The 20,829-nt window shown below is 46.1% G+C and overlaps 1 protein-coding gene across 1 annotated transcript in view; it reads right to left on the bottom strand.

Moving 5' to 3' along the window:
- syt7b (synaptotagmin VIIb) overlaps positions 1–20,829 on the bottom strand; it is a 138,200-nt gene extending 117,371 nt beyond the window's left edge. The window contains exon 1 of the mRNA XM_079497513.1: positions 20,280–20,829. Within this exon, the coding sequence (XP_079353639.1) occupies positions 20,280–20,313 (34 nt within the window). The 5' untranslated portion in view covers positions 20,314–20,829. The remainder of the gene's footprint in view (positions 1–20,279) is intronic.

Below are 20,829 nucleotides of genomic sequence, written 5' to 3'. Positions count from 1 at the left end.
GGCGTTAAGGAAACTATGTTTCAGCTTCACCCAGCTGATGGCTGCTCAGATGGTTATGATGAGCACTCTGGGTGGAGCAGTTAATTAAAGGCTGATTGTCTTTCTCAGGGACACCTCGACACATACTGTAGTGTAGACATGTGCAGGCCAAGAGGTGAACTGGTACCCCAATTCCCACACAGCATCTCTTCCCACTAAACTATGGCCGCCCTGCTAGTAAGAGTAAATTGTTGGTTGTATTATATAGAAATTTCACGAAATACCTTTCGTTTACGGGTAGGTTTCCTTCAAAACCTAGCTGCAGAACATTATTTTATGTACTCCCAGGACAGAAAATTCTAGAATTTTCGCTGTCCTGGGCTCTAAGGGTGACGTAGGAAGCCACGCCTATCCCGTATAGATACCTGCGTGGCTACGTCAGCCCTCATTCAACTTTTCTTCTGCTAAGCTGCGAGAACGAACTTTAACATTCCAGTGTGTGCAGGGTAATATATCTCGCAAACTCGGCCGAGAGATTAATTCTTTAGGACCGTGAGATCTCTGGCACACTCTCGAAGCAAACAGAAGGATACTTCTCGAGAAAAAAAGCCGAACTTCGACACAAGTGAGTTCTAGGCAACTTGTTGCTACGCTAGCTTGTCGAAAAAACAGCTCGTGCCTCTTTTTCTCTCTCGCTAAAGCTAGCGTTTGTTAGCTTAAAGCTATCCATAGTTAGCTTAGCGCTACTAGGCAGATACGCCTGTGGTCTACTATTACACGCCACGAGGAAGATAAACCTGTGGCTGTTAAGCACTCGGACTCCTCTCTCTACAAGCAACCATGTCGCTGACGAGGGAGACCCAGCCCGGGGAAAGACGCCATCGAGGACAGCCGGTGCCCGCCGACTGTCAAGAAGGCCCCAAACAAAAGACGTGCTCCACCTGGGGATGCGGGAACACGATGTCGGGCAAAGACGGGCATGACGAGTGCATGTATTGTCTCGGCCTCACCCACACCCGTGAGTCCATGGAGGAAATCGGTCCCGTTTGCCTCCATTGTGAGAAAATGGACGACGACGTCCTAAACAACAGGCTCGGACGTGTCCAAAGGTATTATGACAACTTTGCCGCCCACGGACTCCGAGAGAGGAGCCCCACTCCTCCCCCGCGACGAGCTCGCATACAAGTCCCGCCAAAGGGGCTTTGGCCCCGCGTCACCACCGGAGAGGGACAACGAGCTACCCCGAGACAGAGGCTCGACTACTCGGGCAACAGAGCCCCAACCGGAGCCTCTTCTTCAAGAGCAGCACCTGCCGGCGCTAGCCGAGACAGGTACGCTACTTCAGCCTCTGCAACCAGGGCTCACGAGGCCACTGATTACGAGGCTCATGGCGCGAGGCCAAGGGATACCTTCGCACCGCGCCGCTCTTCCCCAGCTCCACGTGCTCGACAACACGTCGTGCAGGCCACCATTGAGTGCCCGCCCAGACATACAGCTAGACGCAGACAGCCTGCCGTTGCACCCAGCTATATGGTGGACCGCCTGGACCCTTCCCCAGACCGCGCAATGTCTCCCGGTGGGGAGCATTGGACTACCAGGGAGGAAGGGGAGCTTCGTGATGACGAGCTCCCTTCCTTCCAGGAGCAACTCCAGGACTACCACGTCCTGGACGAGGCCTACGCGGACGAGCGAGATGGCCATGATGACCTCTCCCCCGGGGACTACGTCAGCACCACTCGTCGCCCCTTCGACGACCTGGATGCCATGGACATACAGGAGCACCAGCAAGCCAGGGCTCCTGTCCCCCCGCCTCCTGTACCCCCCATGGATGACTCCAATATTTACGAGATATACAGGAAGGCTAGTGCACGTTGTAACCACACATGGCCTAAGTCAACTGTCAAGGTACTACCATGGGAAGGCAGGACTGATGAGTCCGCCCCCCCCCCTGCACCTAGAAGACAGAAGCTCCCTATGGCACAGGGCTTCGAGGAGGCCATGATGCACGCCTGGGACGAACCCCTCCTGAAGGTGGATTTTCCCAAGGCCAGCGCCAAGGGGCCCAACGACATACCAGATAAACAAACCCTCGCCATAGACTTCATGCCAGCTATGGACAAGGCTATAGCGGCCTACCTGGCCAACCCTGCAGCTCCTAGAGTGGATCACCACGTAAAGGAACCGCAGCTCCTGTCCAGCAGCGTGAGGGAAGCCTCAAAACTGAACAAGTGGCAGTATGCACACATGTCATTCGTGGCGAAGGCCCTCAATGCAGGAGCACTTCTCCAGGGTTCCATGAAGAGCCTCCTCATTGAGATGGGACAGAAGTCCATTAAAGTCCAGCTAGCGGAACTGCCAGAAGACCTGGCCGAGTTACGCCGCCTGAATCACGAGATGGCCACCCTCCAGAGGGACTCCACTCTCCACAACGCCAAGGCAATGGCATGTTCCATCCTCCAGGAGAGATGGCGTTGGGTCGATCAGACCAGCGCCATCTCCCTGGAGACAAAGAAAGAGTTTGTGGCTGGAAATATCCACCCAGACAGTATGTTTAAGGACGCTCTGGCCAAGATGTCAGAGACCATCCAACAGCTCGAGTCCTCCACCAAGACGATGAAGGCGCTCGAACCGCTGGCCAACCAGGCCGCCCCGGTAGGCCGCCCCAAGGCTAAGAAGGCACCCTGGAAGGCCAAGACCGATGACAAACCCAGGTCCCAGGACCGGAGCGGAGATAGACAGCGACAGCCTGCAGGCCGAGGCAGAGCAGACCGCCGCACCTCTCCGCCGCCCTACAAGGCCAGGAGCGCTCCCAGAGGCCGAGGCCAGGGGAAGCGCAAATGACCTGCCCGGGCCGGGTCATCTTCCCCACCACACTCAGAGTTCAAGGCCAGAGGTGGGGATCACAGATCTCACCTCAGAGCCTGCGCTGAAGCGCTTAAGGGGGCCTGTACACAGTGCTGTGAGCACCGTTGTACAGACCCCGAAAATTGTTATGTGCAATTCACATGTGTATGTTTTTCCACGTTGTTCAATAAAGAAAACAAAAAAACAAAAAACACAAAAAACAATAAAACCAACTCTGAAGGGCATAGGCCCAGTGGGAAAGATAACCCACACTGTGACAGCTTTAGCTGTCACAGGCCAAAAACTCCACGCCAATTTTTTCCAAACTCAATACCGAAAAAATTCACTAGAGGGAGACATTTCACACAAAGTAAGTCTTCCCCTAGGCAGGCCATGCACCACGCTGACAAGCACAGGGAACCCTTTGTCACGTCATCTGTCACAATGGCGGATATCCGGGGCTTCCCCGTGGATAATCCGTACAATTCAGACAGGATACAGGCTACAGTTCGCCTCGAAACCGCCCACTTCCAGGAAAATTATTTTCTCAGAAGCGAGCGGGCAAAAGGCCGCCATTCTGCAAGAGGAAATCAATTCATTAATGCAGAAAGGCGCCATCACAGAGGTGGCCCTCGACCAATCAATGAACGGTTTTTACTCCCGCTATTTCTTGGTAAAGAAAAAGGGGGGCGGACTCCGTCCCATTCTAGACCTGAGGGCATTGAATCGTCACTTAAAAAATCACACCCGTGTGAACTGAGTGGTGTAAGGTTTTATATAGCATGATCAGCTGTGGTCTGACGTAATGTCTGACGTAATGAAATAAGGTAAGGTATTATGTAGCCTGATCAGCTCTGATCTGACGTAATGAAATCACACCCGGATGTGATTTCACAACTGGCTTTTTCTGCGCAGAGAAAATGACCACGGTTGCTACGGTCATCCAGTTCACCCGGGTGTGATTTAATTACGTCAGAAATTATTTTGAACATAGCAACCATGGTCATTTTTTTATGCACACAAAAGCCAGTTGTAGGAGTGGTTTACACCACTCAAAAAGCTGCGATTCAAAATGCTTACTCCACCAGTCCTCCTACGCCTAATTCGCGAAAGGGACTGGTTTACGTCAATAGACCTGCAAGACGCATATTTCCACATTCCGATTTACCCGCCGCACAGAAAATTTCTGCGCTTCGGGTTCAGAGGAAAAGTGTACGAGTACACAGTCCTTCCCTTCGGAATGTCACTGAGTCCCAGAGTCTTCATAAAGTGCACCGCGGCAGCTATCGCTCCGCTCCGACAGCAAGGGATCCGTCTCGCTACATACGTAGACGACTGGATCCTACTTGCAGACTCTCCACGAGAAGCACTGTCGCACACACATCGTGTGCTCAGCCACCTCGACTCGCTTGGGTTTATAATAAACCACGAGAAGAGCATGCTTATGCCAACACAGTCAATAGACTTTATAGGCATAACACTGAACTCAATCTCTTACACGGCCCGCCTGAGCCAAGAGAGAATAGACGCAACACTGCAGTGCGTGGCGTCATTCAAAAGGGGACGCTCGATTCCTTTTCATGCATGCCTCCGGATGGCGGGGTTAATGGCCTCTGCGGTCTATTTAATCCGCCTAGCAAGGCTACATATGAGACCTTTCCAACGATGGATAGGCTCTCTACATGTACCAATGCACCGTCGGCACCAGAAGGTAACAGTAACATCACAATGCATACTAGCCCTTCAATGGTGGTCAGACAGGAAAACCCTCTCAGAGGGCGTCCCCATGGGAAAGCCTCTGATCAGGAAAGTCATCACTACAGACGCCAGCATGACAGGCTGGGGAGCCACGATGGAAGGACTCACAGCCAGAGGTTTATGGTTGGGGCCACTACGTGCCCTTCACATAAATTACTTAGAGCTCATGGCAGTCTTCCTCGCCCTGAAACACTTCGAGCAGCGCATCCTGGGTTGCCATGTCCTAGTCAGGACAGACAACACCACGGCCATGTGCTACATCAACAGACAAGGTGGACTCAGGTCCCCTCGTCTTCATCAACTGGCTCAGAAACTGATCCTGTGGTGCAACACACGCGTCCTCTCAATAGTAGCGTGTCACGTCCCAGGTCTTCTGAACACAGGGGCAGACCTGCTGTCCAGAGGACCTCTCCGCTACTCAGACTGGTCACTACACCCTCATGCAGTGGCCCAGGTCTGGAGCAGGTTTGGGAAATCCAAGGTGGATCTCTTTGCCACAGAGGAGAACACGAAGTGTCCCCTCTTCTTCGCAATCAGGGGACCATCAACGTTGGGGCTAGACGCTCTGTCACACCAATGGCCCAAAACCCTTCTCTACGCCTTTCCCCCGCTATCCCTCATCAGCCCCACTCTGGACAGAGTGAGGACTCAGGGTCTGAAGGTGCTCCTAATAGCCCCGTCGTGGGGGGTCTGGAGGTCGGAAATAACCCCTCTCCTCTACGACCAGCCGTGGAGAATTCCCCTTCGAGCGGATCTCCTCTCTCAAGCGAGGGGGGAGATCTTCCACCCTCACCCCCAGGACCTAGACCTATGGGTCTGGCCCGTCAAAGGGTGATGTTGACTGCCGTGGGTCTACCTCCGAACGTAATCGAAACGATTCAGAAAGGCAGAGCCCAGTCAACAAGGGACCGTTACGACACAGCCTGGCGCGTCTTCGAGCATTGGTGCTCACGAAGACCAGACCAAACAGTCCCCTACCAGGTCTCAGTGATCGACGTCCTGTCATTCCTGCAGGAGCTCCTAGACAACGGTCTAGGCCTCTCCTCAGTCAAGGTCCATTTGGCGGCAATCTCTGCCTGCCACCCAGGCTTTGATAACCAGACGGTGTGGAAGCACCCGCTGGTAAAACAATTCATGAAGGGTGTACGCAGGGAACATAGGACATGCAGATCCCTCGTTCCCTCGTGGGATTTGTCCCTGGTTCTAAAGGCGCTGGCTACAGCACCCTTTGAACCACTACAAACCGTGAGCCTCAAGCTCCTAACCCTGAAGGTGGCTCTCCTGATCGCACTCACGACAGCAAAAAGGGTCAGCGACCTACATGCGCTCTCGATCTCTCCAGACTGCATGAGGTTCGATGAGGGGTCGACCAAGGTCACCCTAAAGGCAAACCCCGCCTTCATTCCCAAAAATGCTCTCTCAGTGTGTGTGCCAGTGAACCTACAGGCTTTCCATCCCCCGCCGTTCTCCTCTGACGAAGACAGCAGGCTTAATTGCCTCTGCCCAGTCAGAGCTTTACGCATATACGCGGATAGACTGGCTCCCCTCAGACAAGGAAGCCAACTCTTTGTGTCCTGGGGTGCCAGGACCAAAGGAAAGCCCGTCACGAAGGTCACTATCTCTAACTGGATAGTGGAAGCCATCCGTCTGGCCTACACTAGCCAAGGCGTGGATTCCCCTCAAGCCCTGAGGGCCCACTCCACAAGAGGTGTGGCAGCTTCCTGGGCACTCTACAAGGGTGTCTCCATTCAGGAAGTCTGCACAGCAGCAAGCTGGTCTACACCCTCGACTTTCGCCACATACTATAACCTAGATGTGGCAGCGCCTTCGCTAGCGCACGCGGTCTTGGGGGCCGCTGCTCAGTAGGGCATCAGGGCAGCATAGCGCTGCCTCCTGCTCTCCACAAGGACTAGGTTCTGGACCCAAAAGGGTCCGAGCCCCTCCCAAAAGGTGTACCTGGGACCCACTGGAAGTTCAGGTCACGGGAGTTCATAAAGTCCCATAAACGAAAGGTATTTCGTGAAATTTCTATATAATACAACGTTAAAGGTTACTTTAGTAACCACGGTTGTATATATAAATTGAACGAAATACCTTTCGTGGAACGCCCTTCTGTTCTCTAAAGCAGAAGAAAAGTTCCGAATGAGGGCTGACGTAGCCACGCAGGTATCTATACGGGATAGGCGTGGCTTCCTACGTCACCCTTAGAGCCCAGGACAGCGAAAATTCTAGAATTTTCTGTCCTGGGAGTACATAAAATAATGTTCTGCAGCTAGGTTTTGAAGGAAACCTACCCGTAAACGAAAGGTATTTCGTTCAATTTATATATACAACCGTGGTTACTAAAGTAACCTTTAACGTTATACTGGCACAGAATCAGTGGTGTAAGTATAAAAAAAGTATAAAATCCGCAGTTTTTTACTGAATTCTGTTGATATGTGTATGTGAACCACTGTTACTGGTGGGAAAAAAGAAAATACATTTATAGGGCGCTGGGGCTCTAAAAAGGTAGGTGGGGTCAAATGCCGTTCGAGGTGGAAGACACAGCACCAACATCCAGTGATCAATGGATACAGTGTCATCATCTTAAAAGTCCCATAGACTTGGCTGCCATATGATGTAATCGTCAAAAGCCATGTATTGGAGGGAATCCCTTAAAAATAAACAAACAGAAGGAAATATATTATGTATCGCTTAAGCCCTATATACTTTGTACAGAAAATAGCAAAAATAGCTGATCTACAAGCTCCCAATGTGACGCATTGTGAGCTTATTGTGATCAGATATTTTTTGAATAAAAAGACAAATTGTGACATTTGGAAAAATAGGAAAGCTAGGCTTAATGTGGTAAAGATACAATTTTGACTAAATTGTTGGGGTGCTGGATGCCAGTAGTGGTTAAGGTGTCCGCTTAGTGTGCTCTGATGCCTGACAAGTTCTGAGTTCGATTCCTGCAAGTCATTCTCAGACTCTCTCTTCCCGTTTCCTGTCTCTCTACACTGAACTATCAATGAAGGCCAGAAGACCCAGGCAAAATGAACCCTGGTTGTGCCATTGCACAACCTTACAGTACATGTGCATCATATAAGGAAACTTAATATCTTAAATATAAGAAAGAGATGGGAAAAGTCGAAGGGCAGAGGGTGCTCACTAAACGTTAAGCACTTTGTAAATTTGTTTAAAAAGGTGCTATATGAATAAAGTTAATGAATTAATATATCATTAAACGCATTACTATAAAAAGCTCTGATGTTGAGCCGGCCGGCTCTGAGACACTGCCATGTCCGCTGGCTGTGCCTCGGGAGGACACCGGAGTGCATCCTCAGCACAGTGCGGCCCTTGCCTAGAAGCCACAACCAGCAGGTCTATGAACACAGCATCCACGGCAGGTCCATCGAACCACCATGACATCCATCACTTTAGTCACAGTGGATGACTAGTGCCAGCTGAGACTGTCAGTTAAGCTCCTCGTAGCAGCACAAGAGTGGCAGCTGACATTGACCCACAGGCGGCTCAAACTCTCAGACAGAGTGACAGTGTCCACACTTTGGCCAAACACTTTCCTCCCTCTTTGCTATATTGACCTAAATAGTACAGTAAGGTAATTTGATGTTATGATACAGTAATTAACAACTTTCAAAATAGTGAAAATAGCCCATTTTGGTAACTTTTTTTTAAAGGTTTTATTCCCTATAATCTGGGGTTTAATGTAGCAAAATGTAGCAACTGTTGGCTGGTTTGGCTAATTAACTGTTCTGGATCTCATCAGGTTATGAGCTTTCTATCTAGCACCTCTGCTGGAACACTCCATCGCAGTTCCTGTTTACACTGAGCATGTGCAAACCTCCCGCAGGAGACCGGGCCACGGCCCCGTGCACATTCCTCTTTAATTTTCATAGGTAAAAACAAGGAAGTGTGGCTCGCCCACCAGAGCGAGTGTCTGAGTGTCACCTCTCAGCCATATAAAATACCTGATAACCTGAGACCTCTTGTGGCGTATTGCTTTATTTACTGTAAGTGAAGGTAATGGAGAGAGTGATGGCAGAAAGGTGGAACATTGAGAGAGAGAGAGAGAGAGAGAGAGAGAGAGAGAGAGAGAGAGAGAGAAAAGTGTTGCCGCACTCTTTGGGCACTTACAGTACTTTTACAAGTCCAAGACTCTGGATGTGTGTGTGTGTGTGTGTGTGTGTGTGTGTGTGTGTGTACACACACTCCTGTCAGTCTTGTATTGGCAGCAGGTGCCTGTCTGTGGGTAGATCTGTCCCTCCATCTGTTCCTGGCTGGGATGCTGCTATCTATTCCAACAATATCCTGTTTGCTCTGCCATCAGTCTTAACATGGCGTACAAATTACCTTTTATGTAATTGTCCTTTTCTTGACCATTTCCTCTATTTAGCCATCCGTCCATCCACCCACCCATCCATCCATTCTTCCATCCATCCATTTGTCTGTCCATCCATCTATCTATCCTTCAATCCATTCCTGTCCATCTATAGTAGAAAACTACTATTGTTATTGTTTTAGCTTATTGTTCTGTAATGTGGAGAGGGCCAGGTAGTATATTGATGTGAAAGTGGTTGTAGTAGTTATTGTTATACAGTTTATCAGTAGTGTATCAGTATTCTATTGATGTCTCTCTGTAGTTCTGGATAGGAGAACCGTACTTATTCATCCTTAAAGCTCCTCCGAGTCCCACATGGCCTCTATGTACCAGGCTTAAGAGCAGGGGACAGACGGAGACCACTATGTTTTCCTTCAAAGTTCTCCATTTCTGTAACCTGACTCTGCCAGATTGCGGCAGTATTGAGTTCACAAGTTCCCTCCTCCTGCCTGCATCTGGTCTCTCTCAAGCAGAAACGATGAACCCGAAGCAGCAGGACAAAAATCTGATATCTCCATAATAATTTCGAGTTGTAGTCTTGTTAGGTTGTGTTTACATTTGAGCTGTAGCACAGCTTCAATATGTCATCAGTCTCACGTTGATCCTGCCTCTAGCGGCCGCATATCGCTCCGATCAGCATTTGATCGGAGTACATCGTCTCTGCCCGAGAGAGACCAGATGGGAAGCAGGAGGAGGAACTCACTACTGCCACCATCTGGCAGAGTCAGGTTACCATTTCTGTACAGCACCAGAAACCTACACTTAACAGTTTGACTGCGGAATTAATTAAATCGCAATGCTACGTTCACTGCCTGGATTTCACCAACCTTTGAAGAATGACTGCACCGACATCGTTCCTTTTCATGAAAATCCGCTTTAAAATGGTTTGATTCTTTGTCCTAGTGTTGAAAAATAATCCAAAGTGGCGATGACAACAACAGAACGGAGGAACACTCCCGTTGCGTGCCACTGCCGCCATTGAAATGCATTGGGCCTCAATTTCCCAGAACCCTTTGCATGCCAGTGCAACGGATGTTTTTCCGATGACGTCATCAAAATGCGTCACCTATCCCACTCTGTCTGATGGAAACCCGGTAAGTCTTAACACATTAAAAACGTGAATTAAACAATGAAATGTAACTCATGTATTGGGAGGGAAGCTGTTCTACAATCAATTAACTCATGTAACTTGTGAATGGGGGGGGGGGGGGTGTAAACTGCTTACAGGTAGTTCAAATTAGTTCAACTCTGGCCAGGTTGACTGCTTAAAGTCCCTGTCTTCATGTCCCATGGTGTTGACACTGCAGCATTGATTGCATACAGCTGGCCTACAGGGCACGGCTCCGTGGATGAGTCTATAGCCGTAACTTTCAACAACACTATTTTTTTTTAAATACCACTTTTGGCGATACAGCAGACACACACAGGACTTTGTTTACATTCCGTTGTCAACATGTGTGTTGACAACAACAAAGATTGACAAACATTGGGAGAAGACGGATAGTTTATCCTTTAGGCTGTGGAAGTATTCACACTATTCTTGGATTTATTGGGAAAGGAGGAGATCAACGTCAATGCAACAACTCCACAACACTGGGCATGCTGTTTTTTTCTCTCGAGGGTGGGTTTAATATTTTTTTTTTTTTTAAATATATGTTTATTGGTAGCGGGTTTCAACAATTTAAGTTCAGTTTGAACATACCATTCTTTTCATTTTCTCCCTCACCCCATCCCTCCCCCCACAGTTATCGTCATTATTAAAACAATATATTAAAAAAAACAATAATTATTGAGTACAGACATACAAAAACAATAGCAACAAGAAAAAAAAAAAAAAAAAGATCCAGTCCAATCAAACAACCATACATTTTTGACCAAGTGTAAACAGTAGGACACAAAGATTTTAAGTACAGATGACAAAAACAATAATTCAAGCACAGATGACAAAAACAATATAAATAACAAAAATAAATACAATTATAAGTTGGGTTATTAAAGTTCAAAAGATAGTCACAAGTTGTTAGAAAAGATTGCGTTGAATCGGAACGTTGTCATACATCACCCTCTATAAATGATACTCATAGTATTGACTCAATTAGTCTGTCGGAAGTACTCTCAGATTCTCAAAGTAGGTAATAAACGGTTGCCAGCTAGAAAAGAACTTTTCTGTTGAACCTCTAATTGTAAATTTAATTTTTTCCAATTTTAAAAACCCCATAATATCCTTAAGCCACATAGCTATAGAAGGGGAAGTTGGGGATTTCCATCCCAACAATATTCTACGTCTTGCTATCAGCGTGGCAAATGCCACCATATTAGACTGTTTCCGGGTTAGAAGTTCAAAATCTGATGGTACCCCAAAAATGGCGATCTGGGGAGACGGCTCCAAACGGACCTCAAATATATCAGACAAAATCTCATATATAATATTTTAGTCCAATAGTGTACCAGCTTGGGGCAAGACCAGAACATGTGTGTGTGATTAGCTGGTGAGAGAGCACATCTATCACATTTGTCATCAATTCCAGGATATATTGCGGCAAGTTTAGATTTGCAGTAATGAAGTCTATGAAAGACTTTGAATTGAATAAGGCCTAGTCTAGCACATGATGTTGATGTGTTGACTCGATCAATGGCCCCATCCCACCATTCATCAAGAAAGGTTTCACCCAACTCGGTCTCCCACCTATTTCTATATTTGTCCATAGGGACGACGTTTAATCTCATAAGAGATTCACTGAAGTCACTGAAATATGGCCTCTTTGCCCAGGACGCAGTATTAGGAGGTTGTCCCATGGTTTATTCGCTGGTTTCTCAGGGTAGGAGGGAAATTGATTTTTAACAAAGTCTCTAATTTGAAAGTATCTGAAAAGATTATTGTGGGGTGGTGCGAATTTTCTCAAAACTACTGAATATATTCCTCTCAGAGATCTGAGAATTTGACAAGACCTTTATCTTTCCACTGTTTGAAAGCTAAGTCTGACATAGAGGGGGGTTTAAATTTTTAACGCAAAAATAATCTAACAAGTTACTTTTCTCCGAACGTAATCTTGTAACAGGATTATATCAGTAATCCAGTAACCTATCGAAGTTATTTTAGAAAGAAACGATACCCAACACTGGTGCGGCGTGGTGCCCACTAATGTTGTCAGGGACCGGGGCCTTATGAGGGTTTCCATCTCCCTTGGGTGAAACTCTTGTCAGTCGCTGCATTACACAGGTTGGTGGTGAGCCCTCCCTTTCCTGCGTGAAGGGGTGTGTACCGTGTGTGTCTCAAACCTGCAGTAAAAGGGAGATGCTTTGTTTCTTTTTTGATCGTGAGCAGGCAATGCATCCTCTCATGTCGTGATTTGGGACAATGTCAGCCTTCACTGTGGTGTCCAGGATAAACAATTGGTATAACATTGTGGTTATACCAACAAGTGGTTCACAAATGTTTGCCTTCCACCATCCAATTAATGCCCTATTTTATCACACTACAATCTGTCACGAAAGTAGGAACAATAGCCTACCTACAAACGCTGATGTAGCTACCAAAGATGATACAAATGTTACACAATACCTCCCTGCACCCTGCTTGGCACTCAGCATAGATTTGGAGTTAAGTCCCTGCGACATAGTAGTGTCATGGTAGTGACATAGTAGTGTCATGGTAGTGACATAGTAGTGTCATGGTAGTGACATAGTAGTGTCATGGTAGTGACATAGTAGTGTCATGGTAGTGACATAGTAGTGTCATGGTAGTGACATAGTAGTGTCATGGTAGTGACATAGTAGTGTCATGGTAGTGACATAGTAGTGTCATGGTAGTGACATAGTAGTGTCATGGTAGTGACATAGTAGTGTCATGCCTGTGCTGTGGTGGGAGGATTTGTCTTGCACATCAAGCTGCCTCATGCCACGGAAACAGGAGACAGGCTCCTGACCTACTGTATAATGGGCCCCAATATAAAGCCTTATGCCACTTTATCCATGTTGAGCCTCTGGAGTCCTGTGTTGCTTCAATGAGCTGACTGATTAATGCTACTGTGCATCTCTGCCTCTCTCTTGTTCCCTCTTCAAAATTACTCACTTCAGGGAGACCAATACTCAAAGCGCACTTTAGACTCCTGCTCCCTTATTGCCTCTGCTCTGCCTCCAGTACATTTTCCCCTATTTCTATCTTTCTCCACTGGCCTGAGTGGCCTCCATTGTTTTTGCCAGTCCTAATTTTCAACCCACACTGCTGGTAGTTGTTACTCTGTCGAACCTTCAGTAGGCATTTGCTCTTCCTTGATTGGCTGCTTCTACAACAAGTAAAACACAAAGTAACAAACAGCAGGAGGAGGTTGAAGATATAGACAAGTCAATGAGCATGTAAAATCACACCTGTGTGAACTATTACTCTTACTGTACTACTGTAGCGTCTGTGACGGGGGGTCAAACCCCCAATACCCCTTAAATGCATAGAAAACTGCATTTTGGCACAGTATACCTAACCTATAACACAATACAAAGTACAAACACAGGTCTTACAAATCATTAGACCAAATGTCTCTTGCAATGTGCAATGTCTTCTTCTGAAGAACTATTTTCCCCATCAAAGCAAATTAAATTAATATAAGCACACATTATATCCTTGTTTTATATGATGTCCATGCATACGTATTCTGTTGTTGCTGTTGTTTGTGTTTGTTTTTTCTGTGTATTTGTAAAAAATCCAAATAAAGTACTGATCATAAAAAAAAAAGAATAAGCACACACCAAAAGATGTTGAGAATGGAGCAGAACATACTGTAGTATGTAGTTTATAGTAGGCCTACAATCTTTTGGATTGCAGTGACCCCACATTGTTTCTTCGGGAACAATATTTCTAGTTATTAATAATAATAATTTCTCGTTCTGAACCAATCAGAACTAAGTATTTCGCTGTGTCAGTCTGTCAGTCAACCAGAAACTGTTTTGAACGTTGGTGGAATTTAATTTGTCGTAGAGCCCGCCTACTATATCCGGTCATATGCACGCAGGGAGATGAACGTCCGTTTCCGTATCCGCTCTATACCGGATTTTCAACCTGCAAAGTGAACTGGTACTCCCTACACAAATCATGCGAGCCGAAGGGAGAGAAACACTTCTCCTGTTCCTTGGAGTGACTAGCACCACGCAAAAACTGTAATCTGTACTGTACGTACTGTACTCGTACTGTTCTACTCATACTGTACTGTACTAGTCATACTGTACTAATCGTACTGTACAAGCCCTCCTCCCTGGTCTCTCTGTGTGTGTCTGTGTGTGTGTGTGTGACGCTGCTCAACAGTGCCATCCAGTGGTATTGCCGAGGTGTTTCAGCTGTCCGTGCCCAGACATACATAGGGACAGACAGCCACACATAGCTGCGTATTGGAGCGGAGACACCGCTCAAAAAGACAAGTAGGTCAAAGAGAGGAAACAATGATTAGAAGAGTGACTTAAGCACAGAGTCTAGCTTGCTTATATGAGATACTCTGAGCACATCTCCACTGAGCATCATCTCCACTGAGCTACAGTTATGTAAGAGAATAGACACTTGTGTATGAGCTTACACCTACCCTGAGGGGTGGACATGCACGCGCGCACAACTGTACTGTACACACACACACACACACACACACACACACACACACACACGCGCAAACATACTGTACATGCACACACGTACATACGTACACATGCACACACTGACACACTTTCCTTGATTCCTTCCTTTCAAATTGGGCTCTGTGGGGTAAATCAATGTGACAGTTCACTGGCAGTGTAGAAAGAAAGTGTCCAATCCCGGACTGTTCTGTGGGCCTCATAATATTCATACCCTGATCTGACACATACATATTCGTCTGACTATTTCTAGACATTCTGTTTAGTACGTCTTCATCCCAATTTGGAAGTATAGTTGTGGATGTATAGTGTGTGTAAATAGAACATACTGTAGCAATTTACAATCTGTAGAACCTTAAATCTGTACATTTTATAAGTGGCTCTCTCCAACATACTGCCTGCAGTCATGGGATATAAATACATCGATCCATTTCAAACGTACCAAATGACTACACTCTCAGTCTTCTGTCTGCCTGTCTTTCGCACGCGCACACACACAATCCAATAACAAGAGTTGCTTCCCATTATGTTTTCAACACTTAAGAACAAATCTGAATAATGCCATTAAGATAATAATAAAATATCAACTCCGACAAATATGCTCAGTCTGGGCTCACTGGATGTACGAGAATTAACCTGACTCCGCCAGCTGGTGGCAGCAGTGAGTTACTCATCCTGCTCCCATCTGGTCCCTCTCGGGCAGAGACGATGTACTCCGGGTAATTTCTGACCGGAGAGATATGCGGGATCAACGCGATACTGATGACGTATTGAAGCGCTGCCACAGTGCAAATGTAAACACAACCTAACAAGACTACAACTCGAAATTATTATGGAGATATCATAATTTGTGTCCCGCTGCTTCCGGTTTATCGTTTCTGCTTGAGAGAGAGACTAGATCCAGGCAGGAGGCGGGAACTTGTGAACTCAATACTGCCGCAATCTGGCAGAGTCAGGTTAATGAAGGGGGTCCCCAGCCCAAAAGGGGACGCACACACGCACGCGCCCACACACAGTAGCAGATGGTGACTCATCTCCTGTCCCTTGTTGCGAAACTATATCTGGAAATGAGACCATTAGGGATTTGGGGTGTAGACAGGGATCTGAGGGCATCTGAGGGCATAACAGATCTCACATATACAGCTTGAAAAATAAATAAATAAACACTCCAGCTTATACAGTACAGAAATGGTTAAGACAGACATTCAAGATATGAGGGGGACAATCAATCAATTGCTAATGATAGCATGTGTGTATAAGTTCATACTACAATTCATGAATGGATTATGAAACAACAGGTCATCGAGCTTCCTTGGTCTACTGTGAGTGTGCTTGCAAAGTTTCACGGCAAATGGGCCGGGCTCATGGTTTGTGGCTTTTTGTGCAAAACGAGCCACGCCTGCAAACGTTGGAAGCAAACAGCCAATTGGAATGGAATATGAGAAATCAAACAGATACGTCTTGATCACATGACTACAGAGATAATGTGTACTGATTCGTGTGCCAAACATCGGCCTCATGGTGACGCTATAATAGGCCGTTAGAACAATTTTGTTTTTTTTGGGGGGGGGGGTCGTCCTTGGCATACTGAGAGTGTGCATGCATTGCAAAGTTGATCGGTCCAGGTGCTTGTGGCATCTCTGGCAAAACGGGGCCCTCCCGAAAACAATGAAAACCATTAGTCAATCGGAACTGAATCTGAGAATGACTTCTCATCTTGATGACATGACCACAATAATAAGGTGTACCAATTTGGGTGAGGTTAAGATGGACGGAAGGACACAAGCGAAAACAGTCTCCGGCCGTCTGACCTGCTGGAGACAACAACACTTTATGGGGTCTTCAAGAACTGTGACCTTGTCTACTGTATTTCTTAATGTCCACCACTGAGATGTCCCTTAAGACAGAGCTTCTAATGGAAGTATTGTTTTGGATTTCTTCCTGCAGAGTTGGAGGGCCCATATTAGGATTGTGTGATGGAGCACTTGGCCCTGAAGTCTTACAAAACATTCAATTTGAAGGTGTCATGGTGGTTTTTTTGTTGTGACATCTTCAATGTGAATGATAGGCTAGTACTTTGGCTTTTGCTTTTTTTTGCAACAGGTATTCGGGCAACGAATGTGCTGTCCACAGAAGAAAAAATAAAGACAACCCTCCGACTGTGGTGAGAAATGAAATGTTAATAGCAAACTGAATTAGGTGCCCTGTGCTGTGTTTTAATAACTTAAATTACATATGTTGGATTTTAATTATTGCACCTTTATACTCTAGTATGGCATTGCTTATCAGAGAAAATTGACATGGAATAATGTATGGTGCCACAGCGGATTCTCTGGGAGTAGTTTATACAAAAAATAACCCTATGATGAGTGGAATACAAGGAGAAAACGCCATTCTCCAGGATGACAAACGTTCTCCCCCACAGAGCCAGGATCATCACAGTAGCCTACCGCCAGCATTTTGGAGTGGAGAGGATGGAATGGCCTGCCGTGAGTCCAGACCTCAACCCATTTGAACACTTGTGGGATCAGCTTGGGCGTGCTGTACGTGCTAGAGTGACCAACAGAACCACGTTGGATAACTTGGAATGGGATGCCATCCCACAGCAAAATGTGGCTAGGTTCCATAACATTGAGTGTAAAATTAATAAAGTGTAAAAATGTTTCCCCCCCCCCCCCTTATTACTGTGGGAGAGTGCAATCATCCAATCCACTAAGCAACTCAAAGCAAGGGTTGAATACCAAGCACTTGCCATTTTGGCAAATGTTTTGTAGGCGCTACCCAGACGTTTAGCGGTGTTGCTCATTCCACGAACATGTTGCTGAGTTTATATTACATATACATATATTTTGTATTCACTTCTGGTTCAAACTGGAACATGTACAGTTAAGTACAAAGTTATAGGTACAGAATGAGTGAAGAATGCCCCAGGGGGCATGCCTGTAGGGTTCAATAGGATCTCAGGGCTCAGAGCGCCCGGGCATGTGCGTCACTCATGCATGAGACAATTTAGTAGCCTGGGTTCCAACCCGATTTGCTGCATTCCGTGATTTGTTTAGTCACTTCGCTACTCAGTCTGGACAGAGTCCTACTGTATCTCCAAGGTAGGTGGGGCATGTAAACGGGTGAAACCGACCCGTGGCTTCTGATTGGTCTGTGGGTTGGGAAAAACACACCAGTTTTATGTCGTATCAATGTGCATTGTGCACCGATGCTGTTGCCCTGCCTGTATCTATATGTATCAATATTATTATTTTGTTTTATTGGAGTAGCTCTGTGCCCCTGATGTTTTTGTTATTTGGTTATTTTGTTTTTTGATTGATTTATTGTGCAAACCAATATGATTATGGCCAAAGAGGGCTTCTATATGCCCAGCTTTGTGTGTACCACATTTGTGATGATTTGATTGGCTGAGCACGGAATGTGATGTATGATGATGTAGGCCTATGATAAGAGCGCCCCTCACTTCACACAAGTGTGATTTATTTAGGGGCGCTAGCCCCTCCTATATACAGCTATAGAGATTTGTCCTAACAAACATTAAATGCCATTGACAATGAATGGAGAATTTATGTTTCTGAGCAAATCGGCTATTTTGTAACAAGTTAACACAAACATTAAATGCCTTTGACAATAGAGAATTGACGTCATATGTGTCTGAGCAAAAGACACGTTACGTTACGTCATGATGAATGATAAGGGAGAGCAAGTCGGCTATTTTCGTCCCACACAACGATTAAATTCCCATTGACAATGAATGGAGAATTTACGTTGTGTTGTACGCTGATAAGAGCGCCCCTCACTTCACACAGGTGAGATTGTCTGGGTGTGCCATATTGATAGTCGTACAGGTGATTGGTCACAGGTGTAGGCTTGTAGTGGGGTCTAGTGCAGGTTTGCTACTATGACTGCATGCTGAATTGTGTGTGCATTTCCTTTATGGCTTGCATTGTGTATACTGTAGTGTTAACAATATGGTTGTGGTTTACAGACAGTGAATATGACAGTGTATGGTTTCTGGTGGTGAAACTATGATTCCCCCCTCACACTTCCCTCACTCACTGCCTTGCTCCATTGTGTGGACACTGGTAAAAGTACTGGACAAAGGACATAGTGTAATTGGGCATTGGTGGCTATAGCCACTTTTCCAGGTCATCACATTATGAAGGCTATGGACGTTTTTAGACCAAGGAGTGTTCAGTATCATGAAAAACCCCTAGTTTACTTAGTTTCACCCCTCAAATGCTACTTAAAGCAGAATGTGTACATTTTGCCTGCATGCATGAGGTTATTAATGGTACCCCAACTTTCATCAGCTGTCACAGAGTTCCTGGGGAAACTGAATTGCAGTCTTTGTGAGATGTTACTAGACACCTTTACAAACGCATTGGTGAAGACATTTCTTGGCCTCAATTAGCCTATTCATCAAGTATTTAAATTCTTCATTCTATTAATTTTATACAAACAGAAATTCTCCTTCTATTCAAGTCATCACAGGTGGGTGAGTAAACGATAGAAGTAAAGTCATTTTTGGGTATGAACTATTAAGACTCGGTGCAATGGGTTATTAGGCCTGTAGCTCTGGTCCATACAGAATGAGTTCTATATGCTATGGACTATGTTTCAGACTTCACTGTCATTCAAATCCACAATGTCACCCACAATAGGCTATAGCCTACTTAATGATGATGATGAAGTTAAAGACAATGGAGAAAATATTAGAAAAGTTTACGCTTTACTGTTCCACAATAACCTAAAATGTTCAAGTGCATCACGCAAATGTCGTGATCCATGTGTAGGCTATTATAGATTATATAGCCCATAGAATCGCGGGCACAAAACTCACGACTCATGCTTTGCATCATGACACACAATAGATAGCTTACATCGCCAGGTAGCATTTTAAAGGCTACTTTATATAAGGACATGATTCAGTCAGAGGCAGACCTCCAGCATCAGGTGTTTGATCAGTACCATTCGATAGCACAGCAACATCCCGCTACACAATAAGACAAAAAGCAACAGATTACTGCCTCCTAGGTGGAGCAGTTTCCCCCTCCCAACAATCGTCCGATCACCAACCCCTTTCCTTTCCATCCATGATCCATCCACTATGGAGGATGCCGATCGTGGCATGTCTAGGCTATTAGGTGCGGCGTCAACACAAATGGGGGCGCGTCAACACACTTGCACGGACCTCGTACACGTGAAGACACAAAACACGGCCGACTACTCCCTCATGGGTAATGGGTATGCTGGGAGAATGGATGACCTTGTGCGTTTCAACCCAGGTCACCTCATGCGAAAACCGCGTCTGTGCGTCTGTTGAGCCACAATAGAGCACAACAAGTGCCAAGTGTCGTTCACAGCACCGTATCCTGCCACGCCACACTAAATCAAAATATCACACCATTTAGCACGTTTATATGTCCCATCCTTTGTGAGCGCATGCTATTACAAAATCGCCAATTTTAACACCGGTGAGTGATGGGCCTGTAGACAATAGTACAATTAGCAATTATGACAATTGTTTGTTGGAATGACCCAAGCATGATGAAGCATCATTACTTGAGCCCAATTGTCACATCACATTCAAGGACGTTTTGCAGCCAAACGCGACAGCTGTAAACTAAATCGAGATTATAGATTGAAATTGATTGCTTATTATTCACCGAAGACAATTGGTATGGAATCTCCCACTCACCTTTGCTGTTATCTTCCTCGCTGTTCAGATGCATGTCTCTTCTTTTCGTGTGTGCATTTATTTAAAAAGCGCGTGCTTCCTATGAGTTTTTAAGTTACACTCTTTATTCCAATTTGGATTCGTAGTTCTTGCCGTTTATTGCCGTGCTCTGCTCAGCTGGCTGGCGCGCCCGAACGCGCGTTGACTTGTGCGTCCGGTCCTCTCCGTATCTGTCTGTGTAGAGATGATGTTGTTGGAGTGTGCATGCATTTAGCTCACAACCGCTCAAAGGGATGGATATAGTCGCAATAAAAGGTTGCTGGGAGGGACGACAGGCGGGCGGGGTGACGTGAAGAAGTCGGTAGGAGGTATTAGGTATATAGCCCTACTCGCAGCTGGAGATGTGAATCCGTGCGCCTTCAATGTTGTCCATTTCCCCAAAGGTTCCCAATCGCCATCACACTGCTCTGTTCAGACTGAATATTGTCTGAATAGTCACACTGCACTGTCACACAGAACACAACTTCATAAAATTCCTCGTCAGAAAATGGCTATAATTGTAAATAATATA

This window comes from Electrona antarctica (assembly GCF_951216825.1).
Source record: "Electrona antarctica genome assembly, chromosome: 3".
Classification (NCBI taxonomy): Eukaryota; Metazoa; Chordata; class Actinopteri; order Myctophiformes; family Myctophidae; genus Electrona; species Electrona antarctica.
Note: the sequence above shows the minus strand (reverse complement) of the source record. Positions and strands in the feature narration are given on the sequence as shown.